This window comes from Taudactylus pleione, unplaced genomic scaffold (genome assembly GCF_031769625.1).
Source record: "Taudactylus pleione unplaced genomic scaffold, aTauple2 ptg000505l, whole genome shotgun sequence".
NCBI lineage: Eukaryota > Metazoa > Chordata > Amphibia > Anura > Myobatrachidae > Taudactylus > Taudactylus pleione.
The window spans coordinates 347,777-367,276 of record NW_028284907.1 but is presented as its reverse complement, the minus strand read 5'-3'; the positions used below and the strand labels follow the sequence as shown (position 1 = coordinate 367,276).

At 52.4% G+C, this 19,500-nt stretch overlaps 1 protein-coding gene and 1 non-coding gene across 2 annotated transcripts in view; both read left to right on the top strand.

Annotated features, from left to right (window-relative positions):
- The window catches only part of LOC148501709 (uncharacterized), a 288,055-nt gene that overhangs the window by 135,629 nt on the left and 132,926 nt on the right, over positions 1 to 19,500 (top strand). The window contains exons 10-11 of the mRNA XM_088450064.1: positions 18,496 to 18,623; positions 19,046 to 19,195. Coding sequence (XP_088306190.1) covers positions 18,496 to 18,623; positions 19,046 to 19,195 — 278 coding nt within the window. The remainder of the gene's footprint in view (positions 1 to 18,495; positions 18,624 to 19,045; positions 19,196 to 19,500) is intronic.
- LOC148501711 (small nucleolar RNA SNORD57) lies at positions 18,673 to 18,743 on the top strand. The gene has a single exon (XR_015870029.1). It is a non-coding gene; the product is annotated as a small nucleolar RNA SNORD57 (small nucleolar RNA).

Genomic DNA, 19,500 nt, shown 5'->3' with positions numbered 1-19,500 from the left:
AGCTTCCCCATTAAAGAGGCTCCTCCCCTCAGCTCAGGGCGCCTTTCCCCTGAGGTCTGGCTTCTCTAAGCTGTTCTCCTCCGGCCACGCCCCCTCTGAGGTTCCGGCAGCCATTTTCTCTGTTGCAGCTCTCTCAGGACAACGCGAGGTCCCGTCCCCCTACATACCTCGGCCCAGGGTCAGGGTATGTACCACTATAGCCTACCAGACGCTGAGTCTGCGTAGTTGATTTGTAGCGCCATCGTGCAGTTACATTTCTGCATGGTATGTGACTTATGCTAGCGCTGCCTGTCTGTGTCTATTTTATTTCTCTCCTGTCAGCATCTATCTATCCCTTTCCTCTGATTTATGCCCTAACATACAAGTGTAGTCAGGGTGTTTTTCTGGTACCTCACATCTATAGAGCTAAATATTTGTGAGGTTTGTCACATACTGTTGTGTGGTGCACTGTGCCATATCTGAACTGTGTGCTCCTGCAGCTTACCCAAGCATTAAGCAGGTCCAGTATTTTGCCTTCTTACTAGTATCCTATATACTCAGTGGTTGCATTATACCCAGTGCCATATTGTGTGATATATTGCTCTGCAGATATGTCTGCCGTGGACAATATTGAGCACACTTCTGCACCCATTCTGCTATCTTGCAGGTTATGTGCTGCAGGTTTAAGTGAGGAGGAGCTGGTACAGATTTATGTGTAAATCCACCAGACATTTCAAATGTCCCAGCCCCTGTACAGGAGCCTCCTTGGGCTTCCTTTTCTCGGATCCTGGCATCCATTGTGTTCCACTTAGCGGTGCCAGCTGTATTTCCCCCTGTGGGGTTACCACGGCAGTCTGTTATTCCCTCACAGGGATTGCCGCAACAGATTCCAGCTATGCAGCCTCCTCCTGTCTCCCCTCCGTGGGTAGACGGTCTCTCTACTTCAGTGCAGAGCCTGGCGGCTTCCTCTACTGCCCTCCAGACCATGTTGCAGGGTGAGAAACCCCTTAAGCCAACTAAGCATCCTGTGGTGTCATCGCAGTCCACACAGCTCTCAAGAGTTTGAGATGTCATCTGACGACTGAGAGGTTGCTGATGTCTCTAACCCCGACTCCCCTCCACAGGAGGTGGAGACTCGGTCTAGAATTACTATTCCTGCTTTGGTGACGGGCTGTCAGATCTGTCTTAGTAATAGAGGATAACAAGCCAGCTCCTCTTTCCAAACATACTCTGTTTTAAACGTCTAAAAGTGACTTCTGCTGGGGACAGGTGTCATTGGTTGGTCACATTTGAGATGTGGCTGCATATATTGGGGAGGCGGCGCTGGATCCCAGTCTGCTGACCTCCAGAGTCTCGGCCATGTCTGCCCGCCGTACCCTGTGGCTGCGCTCTTGGAGGGCGAATGCTGATTCTAAGAAAAGCCTGGAAGGCTTACCCTTCAATGGGGAGATCTTGTTTGGCGTAGACCTGGACAAGATTGTTGACATGTTGGCAGCATCAAAATCTGCGTTTCTGTCTTCAGCATCTTCTTCTTCTTCTTCAAGCCTCGTACCTCTTCCTTTCTGACCTTTCATCCCCAAGGGAAGGCCAAAGGACAGTCTTTACAAAGACGGTCCGCTTCCAAGAAAGCTGCCAAACCCAAGAAACAGGCCTGGAGTACAAGGTGACCTGCTTCTAAACCCTCTGCCTGATGGTTCGGACCAACTTCTGGGGGTTCCCAGAGTGGGAGGCCAACTTCTTCAATTGGAAAAAGTCCTCCCTGACTCCCTCTCAGAAGATACTTCATCTGAGAGCCCTGTTGGATTCTTAACAGCAGAGAATCTTTCTGGCGGCAGACAAGATCTCCAATTTACAGATGCGACTACGCAGATGGTTCCACAGTCGCTGAGTGTCAATCCACTCGGCAATGCAGGTACTGGGATCCATGGTGGAATATGCCCAGTTTCATTCCAGGCCTCTGCAGAAGCTGATCCTTTCCAGGTGGAATCGATTACCCCAACAGATAAAAGCTCAGGCGATGGTGCTCTCTTCGGAGGTGCTTCTGTCTCTGTCTTGGTGGCTACAGACGACTCATCTAACCAAGTGGCGCCCTTTTTGGATTCTGACAACGGATGGCAGTCTCCGGGGGTTGGGGCGCAGTGACTTGTCCGCACGCCTTTCAAGGCCGTTGGACAGCGGTCGAATCAGCCCTAACAATCAACATATTGGAACTTCGGGTTGTTTACAGGGCCCTCAAGCTGGCCCATCACATTCTTCAGGGGAAAGCTGTGCAGGTTCAGTCCGACAACGTCACAACCGTGGATTACATCAACCATCAAGGAGGAACTCAAAGTCAGGCAGCAATGACAGAGGTGTTCTGCATCCGACATGGGCAGAAGGTCTTCTCCCTGCCATTTCGGCAGTGTTCATACCGGGAGTTCTCAATTGGAAAGCGGACTTTTTCAGCAGTCACGACGTGCATCCCGGGGAATGGTCTCCAGAACAAGCAATGCCGAGGCAATCTTTGTAGACGCTCTGTCAGCAAAGTGGACCTTCCAGTTTGCGTACCTGTTTCCTCCAGTCTTCTTCGAGTTCTTCGGAAGTTGAAACAAGATGGAGGCACTGTCCTGCTGGTGCAGATCTTCAGAGTCTCTCCATCGACACTCCATTGCTGTTGCCTCAACGTCCGGACCTGTTGTCTCCGGGGTCCTTGCCTTTACCTGGATCTGGGTCGTCTGTCTTTGACGGCGTGGCTCTTGAGACATACCTCCTATGGTTCAAAGGATTCTCCAGCTCTCTAGTTAATACTATGCTTAGAGCGCGTAATCCAGCCTCTGCTCGGATCTACCACAGAGTGTGGCATACATATTTTCAATGGTGTCGGTCCCCAGGTGTTTCGGATTTCCAGAGTTCTTGCCTTCCTTCAAGCGGAATTGGACCTTGGTCTCCGCCTAGCCTCACTGAGCATCTCTCTGCTCTTTCAATACGGTTCCAACGAAAGATTGCTTCTCTACCGGATGTCTGCACTTTCCTCCAGGGTGTCCTCCGGATTCAGCCTCCCTTTGTCCCCCCAGTGGCTCCTTGGGGCTTGGCTGTAGCTCTTCGGGCACTCCAAGGCCCTCCATTTGAACCCTTGGCATAAGTGTAACTCAAGTGGTTAACAGCGAAGACTCTTTATTCTGGGCCATTGCTTCTGCCAGCAAGGAGGTGTCAGACTTGGGAGCACTCTACTGTCGCTCCTCATTTTTGATATTTCATCAGGACAGGGCGGTGCTTCAGACTCACCCTGGTTTCCTTCCGAAGGTTGTTTCTAGTTTACACATTAATGAGGAAATTGTAGTCCCGGCCTTTCAGTCTCCAGACCTCTCTGCAGGTGAGGCCTCTTTGGATGTGGTCCATGCCCTCAGGATTTATGTGGACCGTACCACTTCCCTTCGGAACTCAGACTCCCTTATTTGTGCTATATGGATCTCACAAGAAGGGATGACCAGCCAATAAACAAACCATTGGCTAGATGGCTTTGACTACCTCAGAGGCTATTACGTAGACAGGCCTTCCTGTTGCGGCTTATGTTACTACTAATCTGTGGGTCCCTCAAGGGCAGCACGCCGTGGCGCCTTGGCTGTTAAACTTTGTAAGGCGACCACGTGGTCCTCTGTCAAGACCTTTCTTGCGGTTCTATGCCTTCGATACCTTCGCCTCTCAGGATGCTTCCTTTGGGCGCCGGATTCTCCTCTCAGCGCTGGAGCGTCCCCACCCTTAAAAGGACTGCTTTGGGACATCCGCAAAGTCTCATTGCGGAGCCTATGGACTCTGAAGAAGAAAATGAGAGTTATGTAAGAACTTACCTTTGTTAACTCTCTTTCTTCGAAGCCCATAGGGTCCACAGGGCACCCACCGTGACGCACCTGACTTCAGATGGGCTTTGTTCTGGTCGACGATTTTCTGTCTCCTTCTCTGTGAGAGTGTGGTTCCTGTGTGTACCAGACTTCCTTCTCTCTTGTCCTGCTCCGGCCTTTGGCTTGTAATGAACTGAGTTAACTCTGGCTCGGGGCGGGATATAGGGAGAGTGGACCCAGTGCATCGTGGGAGCTAAAAGCTTAACCTGCGTGGTGCCCGGATTCCATCCACCACCTACACCCCAAGGTCTCCCTGTGGACCCTATGGACTTCGAAGAAAGAGAGTTAACAAAGGTAAGTTCTTACATAACTCTAATTTTTTCCAATACCTACTAATTTATTAACACATGCTTAGCCATAAGTACTTTACTGTTAATCATTAATATCATTATTTACATAAAACATATCTTAGAAAAATATTTTAGTTTTAACATCAATCTTTTAATGCACAGTATTTTAGATACTTTATTACGTATAAATTAAAATAGTAAAATGACCTAGAAAGATACTGTTATCTTACGCTGATATTTTTTATTTGAAAATAAATGTTCTATATATTCTGTGCATACAAGGTCAGTTAATGCCATGCAATCGCCACATCCCGCTGTCCCCGCGAGTTAAATCCCAGTCACAGCCAAGAAGTCTTCCACATTTTCAAAAGATGGCTCCTAAATTTGTGACAATGCGCAGTGTCAGTTACCGGAGCCGGTCGCAGGCTGCGGGAGAGGGATGGTAAGATCTCTCTCATGTGAGTTTGCCTCCGTAGGCCTAAAGCGGGTAACATAGGGGGAAGCCGACAGACCTAATCCCGACCATTGGCTTCCCGACTGTCTAATCCCGGCACAGGTCTAAAGACAGGCGTCTAGATGCTGACGCCTGTCATTAGACCTACGCCGGGAACCCGACGCCCGGCATCCAGATCGAAGGTACGCCAGGCGCGATAGCCGCTGGGGTGGAGGGTTAGGTTTAGGGCTCCCGGGGGGGACTTAAGGTTAGGCACCCCCCTGGGAGGTTAGAGTTGGGCTAGGGGAAGGGGGGGTTAGGCACCCCCCCAGGGAGGGTTAGGTTTAGGGCTCCCGGGGGGGGGAGGTTAGGGTTAGGCACTTGGGGAGGTTAGGGTTAGGCACTTGGGGGGGAGGTTAGGGTCAGGCATTTGGGGGGGGGTTAGGGTTAGGCACTTGGGGGGGTTAGGGTTAGGCACTTGGGGGGGGTTAGGGTTAGGCACTTGGGGGGGGTTAGGGTTAGGCACTTGGGGGGGTTAGGGTTAGGCACTTGGGGGGGGTTAGGGTTAGGCACTTGGGGGGGGGTTAGGGTTAGGCACTTGGGGGGTTAGGGTTAGGCACTTGGGGAGGGGTTAGGGTTAGGCACTTGGGGGGGGCTAGGGTTAGGCACTTGGGGGGGGGGTTAGGGTTAGGCACTTGGGGAGGAGGTTAGGGTTAGGCACCCCTAAGGGAGGGTTAGGGGGGGATTAGGTTAGCGATACTTACCTTTTAGGACGATCGGGACTTCCACTTCTGCCGGGATGCCGCTGTCGGGATTAGAACCGCCGGCCAAGCGTCCGGCGGTAAATTATGCCGATTCCAGCATAGGGGGTCAGACCGTAGTCCCCGTTAATTAATATGGGGACTGCTCCCTGCAGCGCTGAAGAGCCTTATGCAGGAGATTTCAGTTTCTACACACTACACACTACACAGACCCCTACACACTACACACTACATACTACACACTACACAGGCCCCTACACACTACACAGACCCCTACACACTACACACTACACAGACCCCTACACACTACACACTACACAGACCCCTACACACTACACACTACACAGACCCCTACACACTACACCCTACACACTACACAGACCCCTACACACTACACACTACACAGACCCCTACACACTACACAGACCCCTACACACTACACAGACCCCTACACACTACATACTACACACTACACAGGCCCCTACACACTACACAGACCCCTACACACTACACACTACACAGACCCCTACACACTACACACTACACAGACCCCTACACACTACACACTACACAGACCCCTACACACTACACAGACCCCTACACACTACACAGACCCCTACACACTACACACTACACAGACCCCTACACACTACACACTACACAGACCCCTACACACTACACAGACCACTACACACTACACAGACCCCTACACACTACACAGACCCCTACACACTACACAGACCCCTACACACTACACACTACACAGACCCCTACACACTACACACTACACAGACCCCGACACACTACACAGACCCCTACACACTACACACTACACAGACCCCTACACACTACACACTACACAGACCCCTACACACTACACAGACCCCTACACACTACACAGACCCCTACAGACTACACACTACACAGACCCCTACACAATACACAGGCCCCTACACACTACACAGGCCCCTACACACTACACAGGCCCCTACACACTACACAGACCCCTACACACTACACACTACACAGGCCACTACACACTACACAGACCCCTACACACTACACAGGCCACTACACACTACACAGACCCCTACACACTACACAGGCCACTACACACTACACAGACCCCTACACACTACACACTACACAGGCCCCTACACACTACACAGGCCCCTACACACTACACACTACACAGGCCCCTACACACTACACAGACCCCTACACACTACACAGGCCACTACACACTACACAGACCCCTACACACTACACAGGCCACTACACCCTACACAGGCCCCTACACACTACACACTACACAGACCCCTACACACTACACACTACACAGGCCCCTACACACTACACAGGCCCCTACACACTACACAGGCCCCTACACACTACACAGGCCCCTACACACTACACAGACCCCTACACACTACACACTACACAGGCCCCTACACACTACACAGACCCCTACACACTACACGCTACACAGGCCCCTACACACTACACACTACACAGACCCCTACACACTACACAGACCCCTACACACTACACAGAGCCCTACACACTACACAGGCCCCTACACACTACACACTACACAGACCCCTACACACTACACAGACCCCTACACAGGCCCCTACACACTACACAGACCCCTACACACTACACACTACACAGGCCCCTACACACTACACAGGCCCCTACACTCTACACCCTACACAGGCCCCTACACACTACACAGACCCCTACACACTACACAGACCCCTACACACTACACACTACACAGGCCCCTACACACTACACCCTACACAGGCCCCTACACACTACACAGACCCCTACACACTACACAGGCCCCTACACACTACACAGACCCCTACACACTACACACTACACAGGCCCCTACACACTACACAGGCCACTACACACTACACAGACCCCTACACATTACACAGACCCCTACACACTACACAGGTCCCTACACACTACACAGGCCACTACACACTACACAGGCCCCTACACACTACACACTACACAGACCCCTACACACTACACAGACCCCTACACACTACACAGGCCCCTACACACTACACAGGCCACTACACACTACACCTTACACACTACACAGGCCCCTACACACTACACCTTACACACTACACAGGCCCCTACACACTACACACTACACAGACCCCTACACACTACACACTACACAGGCCCCTACACACTACACAGGCCCCTACACACTACACCTTACACACTACACAGGCCCCTACACACTACACACTACACAGACCCCTACACACTACACAGACCCCTACACACTACACAGACCCCTACACACTACACACTACACAGACCCCTACACACTACACAGGCCCCTACACACTACACACTACACAGACCCCTACACACTACACCCTACACAGGCCCCTACACACTACACAGACCCATACACACTACACAGACCCATACACACTACACAGACCCCTACACACTATACAGGCCCCTACACACTACACCCTACACAGGCCCCTACACACTACACAGACCCCTACACATTACACAGGCCCCTACACACTACACAGACCCCTACACACTACACAGACCCCTACACACTACACAGGCCCCAACACACTACACCCTACAGAGGCCCCTACACACTACATAGACCCCTACACACTACACAGGCCCCTACACACTACACAGGCCCCTACACACTACACAGACCACTACACACTACACAGGCCCCTACACACTACACAGGCCCCTACACACTACACAGGCCCCTACACACTACACAGGCCCCTACACACTACACAGACCCCTACACACTACACAGACCCCTACACACTACACAGACCCCTACACACTACACAGGCCCCTACACACTACACAGGCCCCTACACACTACACCCTACTCAGGCCCCTACACACTACACAGACCCCTACACACTACACACTACACAGGCCCCTACACACTACACAGACCCTACACACTACACAGACCACTACACACTACACAAACCCCTACACATTACACACTACACAGGCCCCTACACACTACACACTACACAGGCCCCTACACACTACACACTACACAGGCCCCTACACACTACACACTACACAGACCCCTACACACTACACAGGCCCCTACACACTACACAGACCCCTACACACTACACAGACCCCTACACACTACACACTACACAGGCCCCTACACACTACACAGAACCCTACACACTACACAGACCCCTACACACTACACCCTACACAGGCCCCTACACATTACTCAGACCCCTACACACTACACAGACCCCTACACACTACACCCTACACAGGCCCCTACACACTACACACTACACAGACCCCTACACACTACACAGGCCACTACACACTACACAGGCCCCTACACACTACACACTACACAGGCCACTACACACTACACAGGCCCCTACACACTACATAGGCCCCTACACCCTACACACTACACAGGCCCCTACACACACTACACAGGCCCCTACACACTACACCCTACACAGGCCCCTACACACTACACCCTACACAGGCCCCTACACACTACACCTAACACAGGCCACTACACACTACACAGGCCCCTACACACTACACCTTACACACTACACAGGCCCCTACACACTACACAGGCCCCTACACACTACACACTACACAGGCCCCTACACACTACACACTACACAGGCCCCTACACACTACACCCTACACACTACACAGGCCCCTACACACTACACCCTACACACTACTCAGGCCCCTACACACTACTCAGGCCCCTACACACTACATAGGCCACTACACCCTACACACTACACATGCCCCTACACCCTACACACTACATAGGCCCCTACACACTACACAGGCCCCTACACACTACACATGCCCCTACACACTACATAGGCCACTACACCCTACACACTACACACTACACAGGCCCCTACACACTACACCCTACACACTACACAGGCCCCTACACACTACACCCTACACACTACACAGGCCCCTACACCCTACACACTACACAGGCCCCTACACACTACACATGCCCCTACACACTACACACTACATAGGCCCCTACACACTACACCCTACACACTACACAGGCCCCTACACTCTACACACTACATAGGACCCTACACACTACACCCTACACACTACACAGGCCCCTACACCCTACACACTACACAGACCCCTACACACTACACAGGCCCCTACACACTACACAGGCCCCTACACACTACACCCTACACACTGCACAGGCCCCTACACACTACACAGGCCCCTACACACTACACAGGCCCCTACACCCTACACAGGCCCCTACACACTACACAGACCCCTACACACTACACAGGCCCCTACACACTACACCCTACACACTACACAGGCCCCTACACACTACACAGGCCCCTACACCCTACACACTACACAGGCCCCTACACACTACACAGGCCCCTTCACACTACACCCTACACCCTACACACTACACAGGCCCCTACACACTACATAGGCCCCTACACACTACACCCTACACAGGCCCCTACACACTACATAGGCCCCTACACACTACACACTATATAGGCCCCTACACACTGCACAGATCCCTACACACTACACACTACACAGGCCCCTACACACTACACAGGCCCCTACACACTACACAGGCCCCTACACACTACACAGGCCCCTACACCCTACACACTACACAGGCCCCTACACACTACACAGGCCCCTTCACACTACACCCTACACCCTACACACTACACAGGCCCCTACACACTACATAGGCCCCTACACACTACACCCTACACAGGCCCCTACACACTACATAGGCCCCTACACACTACACACTATATAGGCCCCTACACACTGCACAGATCCCTACACACTACACACTACACAGGCCCCTACACACTACACAGGCCCCTACACAGGCCCCTACACACTACACACTACACAGGCCCCTACACACTACACAGGCCCCTACACACTACACAGGCCCCTACACACTACACCCTACACACTACACAGGCCCCTACACACTACATAGGCCCCTACACACTTCACCCTACACACTACACAGGCCCCTACACACTACACCCTACACACTACACATGCCACTACACACTACATAGGCCCCTACACTCTACACAGGCCCCTACACCCTACACACTACACAGGCCCCTACACACTACACACTACACAGGCCCCTACACACTACACAGGCCACTTCACACTACACAGGCCCCTACACACTACACCCTACACAGGCCCCTACACACTACACAGGCCCCTACACCCTGCACACTACACAGGCCCCTACACACTACACCCTACACAGGCCCCTACACACTACACCCTACACCCTACACACTACACAGGCCCCTACACACTACACACTACATAGGCCCCTACACACTACACAGGCCCCTACACACTACATAGGCCCCTACACCCTACACTCTACACAGGCCCCTACACACTACACCCTACACACTACACACTACACCCTACACAGGCCCCTACACACTACACCCTACACACTGCACAGGCCCCTACACACTACACAGGCCCCTACACACTACATAGGCCCCTACACACTACACAGGCCCCTACACACTACACATTACACAGGCCCCTACACACTACACAGGCCCCTACACACTACCCCCTACACACTACACAGGCCCCTATACACTTCACCCTACACACTACATAGGCCCCTACACACTACACCCTACACACTACATAGGCCCCTACACACTACACAGGCCCCTACACACTACACAGGCCCCTACACACTACACCCTACACACTTCACACTACATAGGCCCCTACACACTACACCCTACACACTACACATGCCACTACACACTACATAGGCCCCTACACACTACACAGGCCCCTACACACTACACCCTACACACTACACAGGCCCCTACACACTACACAGGCCCCTACACACTACACCCTACACACTACACAGGCCCCTACACACTACACACTACACAGGCCCCTACACACTACACCCTGCACACTACATAGACCCCTACACACTACACAGGCCACTACACACTACACGAGGGTGTGTATTAAACCCGGTATTTATGAATCAATCGAGACGCTACTGGAAGCATTCAACGCTGAAATTGAGCATCATAAGCTGGATGGCGGGTTAAAATTATGGTACGATCCCCTGGAACGCGCCGTATCCTTCGACAATAAGCCGATGTACCAGATCACAGCCGGTGTTAAGCTGGAGAGAATACGGGGTTTACAACCTAAAATTAGATTTTAAAGCTGAATTCAGTGTGCTGAGGAACAATAGGGGGTTAAAACCCCCACTTTTTTCTACTTCGTATGACCCCTCCTTTTCATGCACCTGAACAATACTGCCAGATTGATTTCAGCAGCTGCCACTTTTGTTTAAGGATGTGTATGTGTGTGTGTGTGTGTGTATATATATATATATATATATATATATATATATATATATATATATATTATATATATGTATGTATCTTTGCAGCTCTCTAATTAGCATAAATTAAAGTTATGTATTAGATACAGGAGGTCATAGTTTTAAATAAAATCACAGGCGAATATCATTTGTAGCTTAGATCATCTTCTGCACTGACAGCGCACTCATCCTTTCTTTGTTTTCATGTCTGTGTATAATAATTTGAGGTAGCACCTCCACCTATAAGCTATTTGGGTGCACACCAGTGGAAATATTAAAGTAGCAGGTAATACCCTTTCAAATCATCTCTAGTTCTGTACAGGAATACCCCAGTGACTGTGCCTGGTGCTTACAGGGTCTCTGTTCTGCGTCTGGTGCTTACAGGGTTTCTGTACTGTGCCTGGTGATTACAGGGTCTCTCTTCTGCGTCTGGTGCTTACAGGGTCTCTGTACTGTGCCTGGTTCTTACAGGGTCTCTGTACTGTGCCTGGTTCTCACAGGGTCTCTGTACTGTGCCTGGTGCTTACAGGGTCTCTGTACTGTGCCTGGTGCTTACAGGGTCTCTGTACTGTGCCTGGTGCTTACAGGGTCTCTGTACTGTGCCTGGTGCTTACAGGGTCTCTACTGTGCCTGGTGCTTACAGGGTCTCTGTACTGTGCCTGGTGCTTACAGGGTCTCTGTTCTGCGCCTGGTGTTTACAGGGTCTCTGTTCTGTGCCTGGTGCTAACAGGGTCTCTGTACTGTGCCTGGTGCTTACAGGGTCTCTGTACTGTGCCTGGTGCTTACAGGGTTTCTGTACTGTGCCTGGTGCTGGCAGGGTCTCTGTACTGTGCCTGGTGCTTACAGGGTCTCTGTTCTGCGCCTGGTATTGGCAGGGTCTCTGTACTGCGCCTGGTGTTTACAGGGTCTCTGTACTGCGCCTGGTGTTTACAGGGTCTCTGTTCTGCGCCTGGTGTTTACAGGGTCTCTGTTCTGCACCTGGTGCTGGCAGGGTCTCTCTTCTGCGTCTGGTGCTTACAGGGTCTCTGTACTGTGCCTGGTTCTTACAGGGTCTCTGTACTGTGCCTGGTTCTCACAGGGTCTCTGTTCTGCGTCTGGTGCTTACAGGGTCTCTGTACTGCGCCTGGTGCTTACAGGGTCTCTGTACTGTGCCTGGTGCTTACAGGGTCTCTGTACTGTGCCTGGTGCTTACAGGGTCTCTACTGTGCCTGGTGCTTACAGGGTCTCTGTACTGTGCCTGGTGCTTACAGGGTCTCTACTGTGCCTGGTGCTTACAGGGTCTCTGTTCTGCGCCTGGTGCTTACAGGGTCTCTGTACTGTGCCTGGTGCTTACAGGGTCTCTGTACTGTGCCTGGTGCTTACAGGGTCTCTGTACTGTGCCTGGTGCTTACATGGTCTCTGTACTGTGCCTGGTGCTTACAGGGTCTCTGTACTGTGCCTGGTGCTTACAGGGTCTCTGTTCTGCGCCTGGTATTGGCAGGGTCTCTGTACTGTGCCTGGTGCTTACAGGGTTTCTGTACTGTGCCTGGTGCTTACAGGGTCTCTGTACTGTGCCTGGTGCTTACAGGGTTTCTGTACTGTGCCTGGTGCTTACAGGGTTTCTGTACTGTGCCTGGTGCTTACAGGGTTTCTGTACTGTGCCTGGTGCTTACAGGGTTTCTGTACTGTGCCTGGTGCTTACAGGGTTTCTGTACTGTGCCTGGTGCTTACAGGGTCTCTGTTCTGTACGTTATGCATGGACAGTCTCTGTACTGCGTTTGGTGCTTACAGGGTCTCTGTACTGTGCCTGGTGCTTACAGGGTCTCTGTACTGTGTCTGGTGCTTACAGGGTCTCTGTACTGTGTCTGGTGCTTACAGGGTCTCTGTACTGTGTCTGGTGCTTACAGGGTCTCTGTACTGTGCCTGGTGCTTACAGGGTCTCTGTACTGTGCCTGGTGCTTACAGGGTCTCTGTACTGTGCCTGGTGCTTACAGGGTCTCTGTACTGTGCCTGGCCCTTATAGGGTCTCTCTACTGTGCCTGGTGCTTACAGGGTCTCTGTTCTGCGCCTGGTGCTGGCAGGGTCTCTGTACTGCGCCTGGTGCTTGCAGGGTCTCTGTACTGTGCCTGGTGCTTGCAGGGTCTCTGTTCTGCGCCTGGTGCTGGCAGGGTCTCTGTACTGTGCCTGGTGCTTACAGGGTCTCTGTACTGTGCCTGGTGCTTACAGGGTCTCTGTACTGTGCCTGGTGCTTACAGGGTCTCTGTACTGTGCCTGGTGCTTACAGGGTTTCTGTACTGTGCCTGGTGATTACAGGGTCTCTCTTCTGCGTCTGGTGCTTACAGGGTCTCTGTACTGTGCCTGGTGCTTACAGGGTCTCTGTACTGTGCCTGGTGCTTACAGGGTCTCTGTACTGTGCTTGGCGCTTTCAGGGTTTCTGTACTGTGCCTGGCCCTTATAGGGTCTCTGTACTGTGCCTGGCGCTTACAGGGTCTCTGTACTGTGCCTGGTGCTTACAGGGTCTCTGTACTGTGCCTGGTGCTTACAGGGTCTCTGTACTGTGCCTGGTGCTTACAGGGTCTCTGTACTGTGCCTGGTGCTTACAGGGTCTCTGTACTGTGCCTGGTGCTTACAGGGTCTCTGTACTGTGCCTGGTGCTTACAGGGTCTCTGTACTGTGCCTGGTGCTTACAGGGTCTCTGTACTGTGCCTGGTGCTTACAGGGTCTCTACTGTGCCTGGTGCTTACAGGGTCTCTGTTCTGCGCCTGGTGCTTACAGGGTCTCTGTACTGTGCCTGGTGCTTACAGGGTCTCTGTACTGTGCCTGGTGCTTACAGGGTCTCTGTACTGTGCCTGGTGCTTACATGGTCTCTGTACTGTGCCTGGTGCTTACAGGGTCTCTGTACTGTGCCTGGTGCTTACAGGGTCTCTGTTCTGCGCCTGGTATTGGCAGGGTCTCTGTACTGTGCCTGGTGCTTACAGGGTTTCTGTACTGTGCCTGGTGCTTACAGGGTCTCTGTACTGTGCCTGGTGCTTACAGGGTCTCTGTACTGTGCCTGGTGCTTACAGGGTCTCTGTACTGTGCCTGGTGCTTACAGGGTCTCTGTACTGTGCCTGGTGCTTACAGGGTCTCTACTGTGCCTGGTGCTTACAGGGTCTCTGTTCTGCGCCTGGTGCTTACAGGGTCTCTGTACTGTGCCTGGTGCTTACAGGGTCTCTGTACTGTGCCTGGTGCTTACAGGGTCTCTGTACTGTGCCTGGTGCTTACATGGTCTCTGTACTGTGCCTGGTGCTTACAGGGTCTCTGTACTGTGCCTGGTGCTTACAGGGTCTCTGTTCTGCGCCTGGTATTGGCAGGGTCTCTGTACTGTGCCTGGTGCTTACAGGGTTTCTGTACTGTGCCTGGTGCTTACAGGGTCTCTGTACTGTGCCTGGTGCTTACAGGGTTTCTGTACTGTGCCTGGTGCTTACAGGGTTTCTGTACTGTGCCTGGTGCTTACAGGGTTTCTGTACTGTGCCTGGTGCTTACAGGGTTTCTGTACTGTGCCTGGTGCTTACAGGGTTTCTGTACTGTGCCTGGTGCTTACAGGGTCTCTGTTCTGTACGTTATGCATGGACAGTCTCTGTACTGCGTTTGGTGCTTACAGGGTCTCTGTACTGTGCCTGGTGCTTACAGGGTCTCTGTACTGTGTCTGGTGCTTACAGGGTCTCTGTACTGTGTCTGGTGCTTACAGGGTCTCTGTACTGTGTCTGGTGCTTACAGGGTCTCTGTACTGTGCCTGGTGCTTACAGGGTCTCTGTACTGTGCCTGGTGCTTACAGGGTCTCTGTACTGTGCCTGGTGCTTACAGGGTCTCTGTACTGTGCCTGGTGCTTACAGGGTCTCTGTACTGTGCCTGGCCCTTATAGGGTCTCTCTACTGTGCCTGGTGCTTACAGGGTCTCTGTTCTGCGCCTGGTGCTGGCAGGGTCTCTGTACTGTGCCTGGTGCTTACAGGGTCTCTGTACTGTGCCTGGTGCTTACAGGGTCTCTGTACTGTGCCTGGTGCTTACAGGGTCTCTGTACTGTGCCTGGTGCTTACAGGGTCTCTGTACTGTGCCTGGTGCTTACAGGGTTTCTGTACTGTGCCTGGTGATTACAGGGTCTCTCTTCTGCGTCTGGTGCTTACAGGGTCTCTGTACTGTGCCTGGTGCTTACAGGGTCTCTGTACTGTGCCTGGTGCTTACAGGGTCTCTGTACTGTGCTTGGCGCTTTCAGGGTTTCTGTACTGTGCCTGGCCCTTATAGGGTCTCTGTACTGTGCCTGGCGCTTACAGGGTCTCTGTACTGTGCCTGGTGCTTACAGGGTCTCTGTACTGTGCCTGGTGCTTACAGGGTCTCTGTACTGTGCCTGGTGCTTACAGGGTCTCTGTACTGTGCCTGGTGCTTACAGGGTCTCTGTACTGTGCCTGGTGCTTACAGGGTCTCTGTACTGTGCCTGGTGCTTACAGGGTCTCTGTACTGTGCCTGGTGCTTACAGGGTCTCTGTACTGTGCCTGGTGCTTACAGGGTCTCTACTGTGCCTGGTGCTTACAGGGTCTCTGTTCTGCGCCTGGTGCTTACAGGGTCTCTGTACTGTGCCTGGTGCTTACAGGGTCTCTGTACTGTGCCTGGTGCTTACAGGGTCTCTGTACTGTGCCTGGTGCTTACATGGTCTCTGTACTGTGCCTGGTGCTTACAGGGTCTCTGTACTGTGCCTGGTGCTTACAGGGTCTCTGTTCTGCGCCTGGTATTGGCAGGGTCTCTGTACTGTGCCTGGTGCTTACAGGGTTTCTGTACTGTGCCTGGTGCTTACAGGGTCTCTGTACTGTGCCTGGTGCTTACAGGGTCTCTGTACTGTGCCTGGTGCTTACAGGGTCTCTGTACTGTGCCTGGTGCTTACAGGGTCTCTGTACTGTGCCTGGTGCTTACAGGGTCTCTACTGTGCCTGGTGCTTACAGGGTCTCTGTTCTGCGCCTGGTGCTTACAGGGTCTCTGTACTGTGCCTGGTGCTTACAGGGTCTCTGTACTGTGCCTGGTGCTTACAGGGTCTCTGTACTGTGCCTGGTGCTTACATGGTCTCTGTACTGTGCCTGGTGCTTACAGGGTCTCTGTACTGTGCCTGGTGCTTACAGGGTCTCTGTTCTGCGCCTGGTATTGGCAGGGTCTCTGTACTGTGCCTGGTGCTTACAGGGTTTCTGTACTGTGCCTGGTGCTTACAGGGTCTCTGTACTGTGCCTGGTGCTTACAGGGTTTCTGTACTGTGCCTGGTGCTTACAGGGTTTCTGTACTGTGCCTGGTGCTTACAGGGTTTCTGTACTGTGCCTGGTGCTTACAGGGTTTCTGTACTGTGCCTGGTGCTTACAGGGTTTCTGTACTGTGCCTGGTGCTTACAGGGTCTCTGTTCTGTACGTTATGCATGGACAGTCTCTGTACTGCGTTTGGTGCTTACAGGGTCTCTGTACTGTGCCTGGTGCTTACAGGGTCTCTGTACTGTGTCTGGTGCTTACAGGGTCTCTGTACTGTGTCTGGTGCTTACAGGGTCTCTGTACTGTGTCTGGTGCTTACAGGGTCTCTGTACTGTGCCTGGTGCTTACAGGGTCTCTGTACTGTGCTTGGTGCTTACAGGGTCTCTGTACTGTGCCTGGTGCTTACAGGGTCTCTGTACTGTGCCTGGCCCTTATAGGGTCTCTCTACTGTGCCTGGTGCTTACAGGGTCTCTGTTCTGCGCCTGGTGCTGGCAGGGTCTCTGTACTGCGCCTGGTGCTTGCAGGGTCTCTGTACTGTGCCTGGTGCTTGCAGGGTCTCTGTTCTGCGCCTGGTGCTGGCAGGGTCTCTGTACTGTGCCTGGTGCTTACAGGGTCTCTGTACTGTGCCTGGTGCTTACAGGGTCTCTGTACTGTGCCTGGTGCTTACAGGGTCTCTGTACTGTGCCTGGTGCTTACAGGGTTTCTGTACTGTGCCTGGTGATTACAGGGTCTCTCTTCTGCGTCTGGTGCTTACAGGGTCTCTGTACTGTGCCTGGTGCTTACAGGGTCTCTGTACTGTGCCTGGTGCTTACAGGGTCTCTGTACTGTGCTTGGCGCTTTCAGGGTTTCTGTACTGTGCCTGGCCCTTATAGGGTCTCTGTACTGTGCCTGGCGCTTACAGGGTCTCTGTACTGTGCCTGGTGCTTACAGGGTGTCTGTACTGTGCCTGGTGCTTACAGGGTCTCTGTACTGTGCCTGGTGCTTACAGGGTCTCTGTACTGTGCCTGGTGCTTACAGGGTCTCTGTACTGTGCCTGGTGCTTACAGGGTCTCTGTACTGTGCCTGGTGCTTACAGGGTCTCTGTACTGTGCCTGGCGCTTATAGGGTCTCTGTACTGTGCCTGGTGCTTACAGGGTCTCTGTACTGTGCCTGGCGCTTATAGGGTCTCTGTACTGTGCCTGGTGCTTATAGGGTCTCTGTTCTGCGCCTGGTATCGGCAGGGTCTCTGTTCTGCGCCTGGTGCTTACAGGATGGTAAATATATTTCGGCATCAGTATATTCCCCACGTGTATGATGTTGATGATCTTTTTCTGAGCAGAGCGGACGTTCCCAGGGGACATGGTCTAGTTTGCAGGTTATTGTTATAGGCTCAGGTCTTGGCTGGTAACTATTTCCTCCAATGTTCATAGTGACTAATGTGCTCTTTTATTCAGAGACCCCAACCGGTGAGTTTGGCAGCAGGCTGCGGAAGCAGGTGGAGGAGAAACTGGCTTTCTACAAAAATAGAGAATCCCACAAAAAACACACAAATGTTGCTGTGATAGTGGAGGTACCACGGAAGGTCAGTATTATCTGCGCTGCGCTGGGCTGGATATGTGGCGCCAGTCGCCTGGAAATTATACAATGTTTCCTCCCTGACAGTGCCCACTGGAGGCAAAAACTGATTTAATGGGCTCGATCCAATTACTCGTGTGTAAGTGCAGCTGTATTTCGCACAAACGGTACCGCTGGAGTCGCAGATTTTAGTTTGCAGCCCAAAGGGGCTGCAAGCAAATATTTACGAGCCCCGTGTGAGTTCGGGCCACGAGTGGGGAGAATTGCGGCGCCGTTGCCTGAATTTCTAGGCCATAGCAACGGCACCCTGCCCCCTTCGCAGCTAATTGTATGGAGCCCCATGAATCTGATCCAATGAGAGCTCCGGTGGCAGGGCGTGGAGGTAACCGGGATCTACCAGGGTGAGAAATATTTACTTCTGTTTTTCAGAGGGTGAGGGCGAAGTTGCTGAAGAAACTGGTGACAGAACAGAGGAAGTATGATGAAGAGAAGGAAAGAATGGAGGAACCCGCTCCATTCAAACGGAAAAGCAAATGGGAAAAGACAATGGAAGAGAGACTGGAAAGGAGAAAGATGAAGGTATCTGCCCCTGAGCAAACTCCGGTAACAGAACCCAAGGAAAATCAGAAATGTAAAGTACCATAGCAGGAGGCAGAGGACAGAATGGAGGCCGCGGCAGCCTCCGTTCTTAGACTACAATCATTTCATAAGTATCATGGATCTTGATTAGATTTCTGTACACACTGAACCCTCCTCTGTTAGAAGCTTCAATCTGACCCCTGACAGTGCCCACTGGATGCAAAAACTGATTTAATGGGCTCCATCCAATTGGGTGTGAATTACTCGTGTGTAAGTGCAGCTGTATTTCGCACAAACGGTACCGC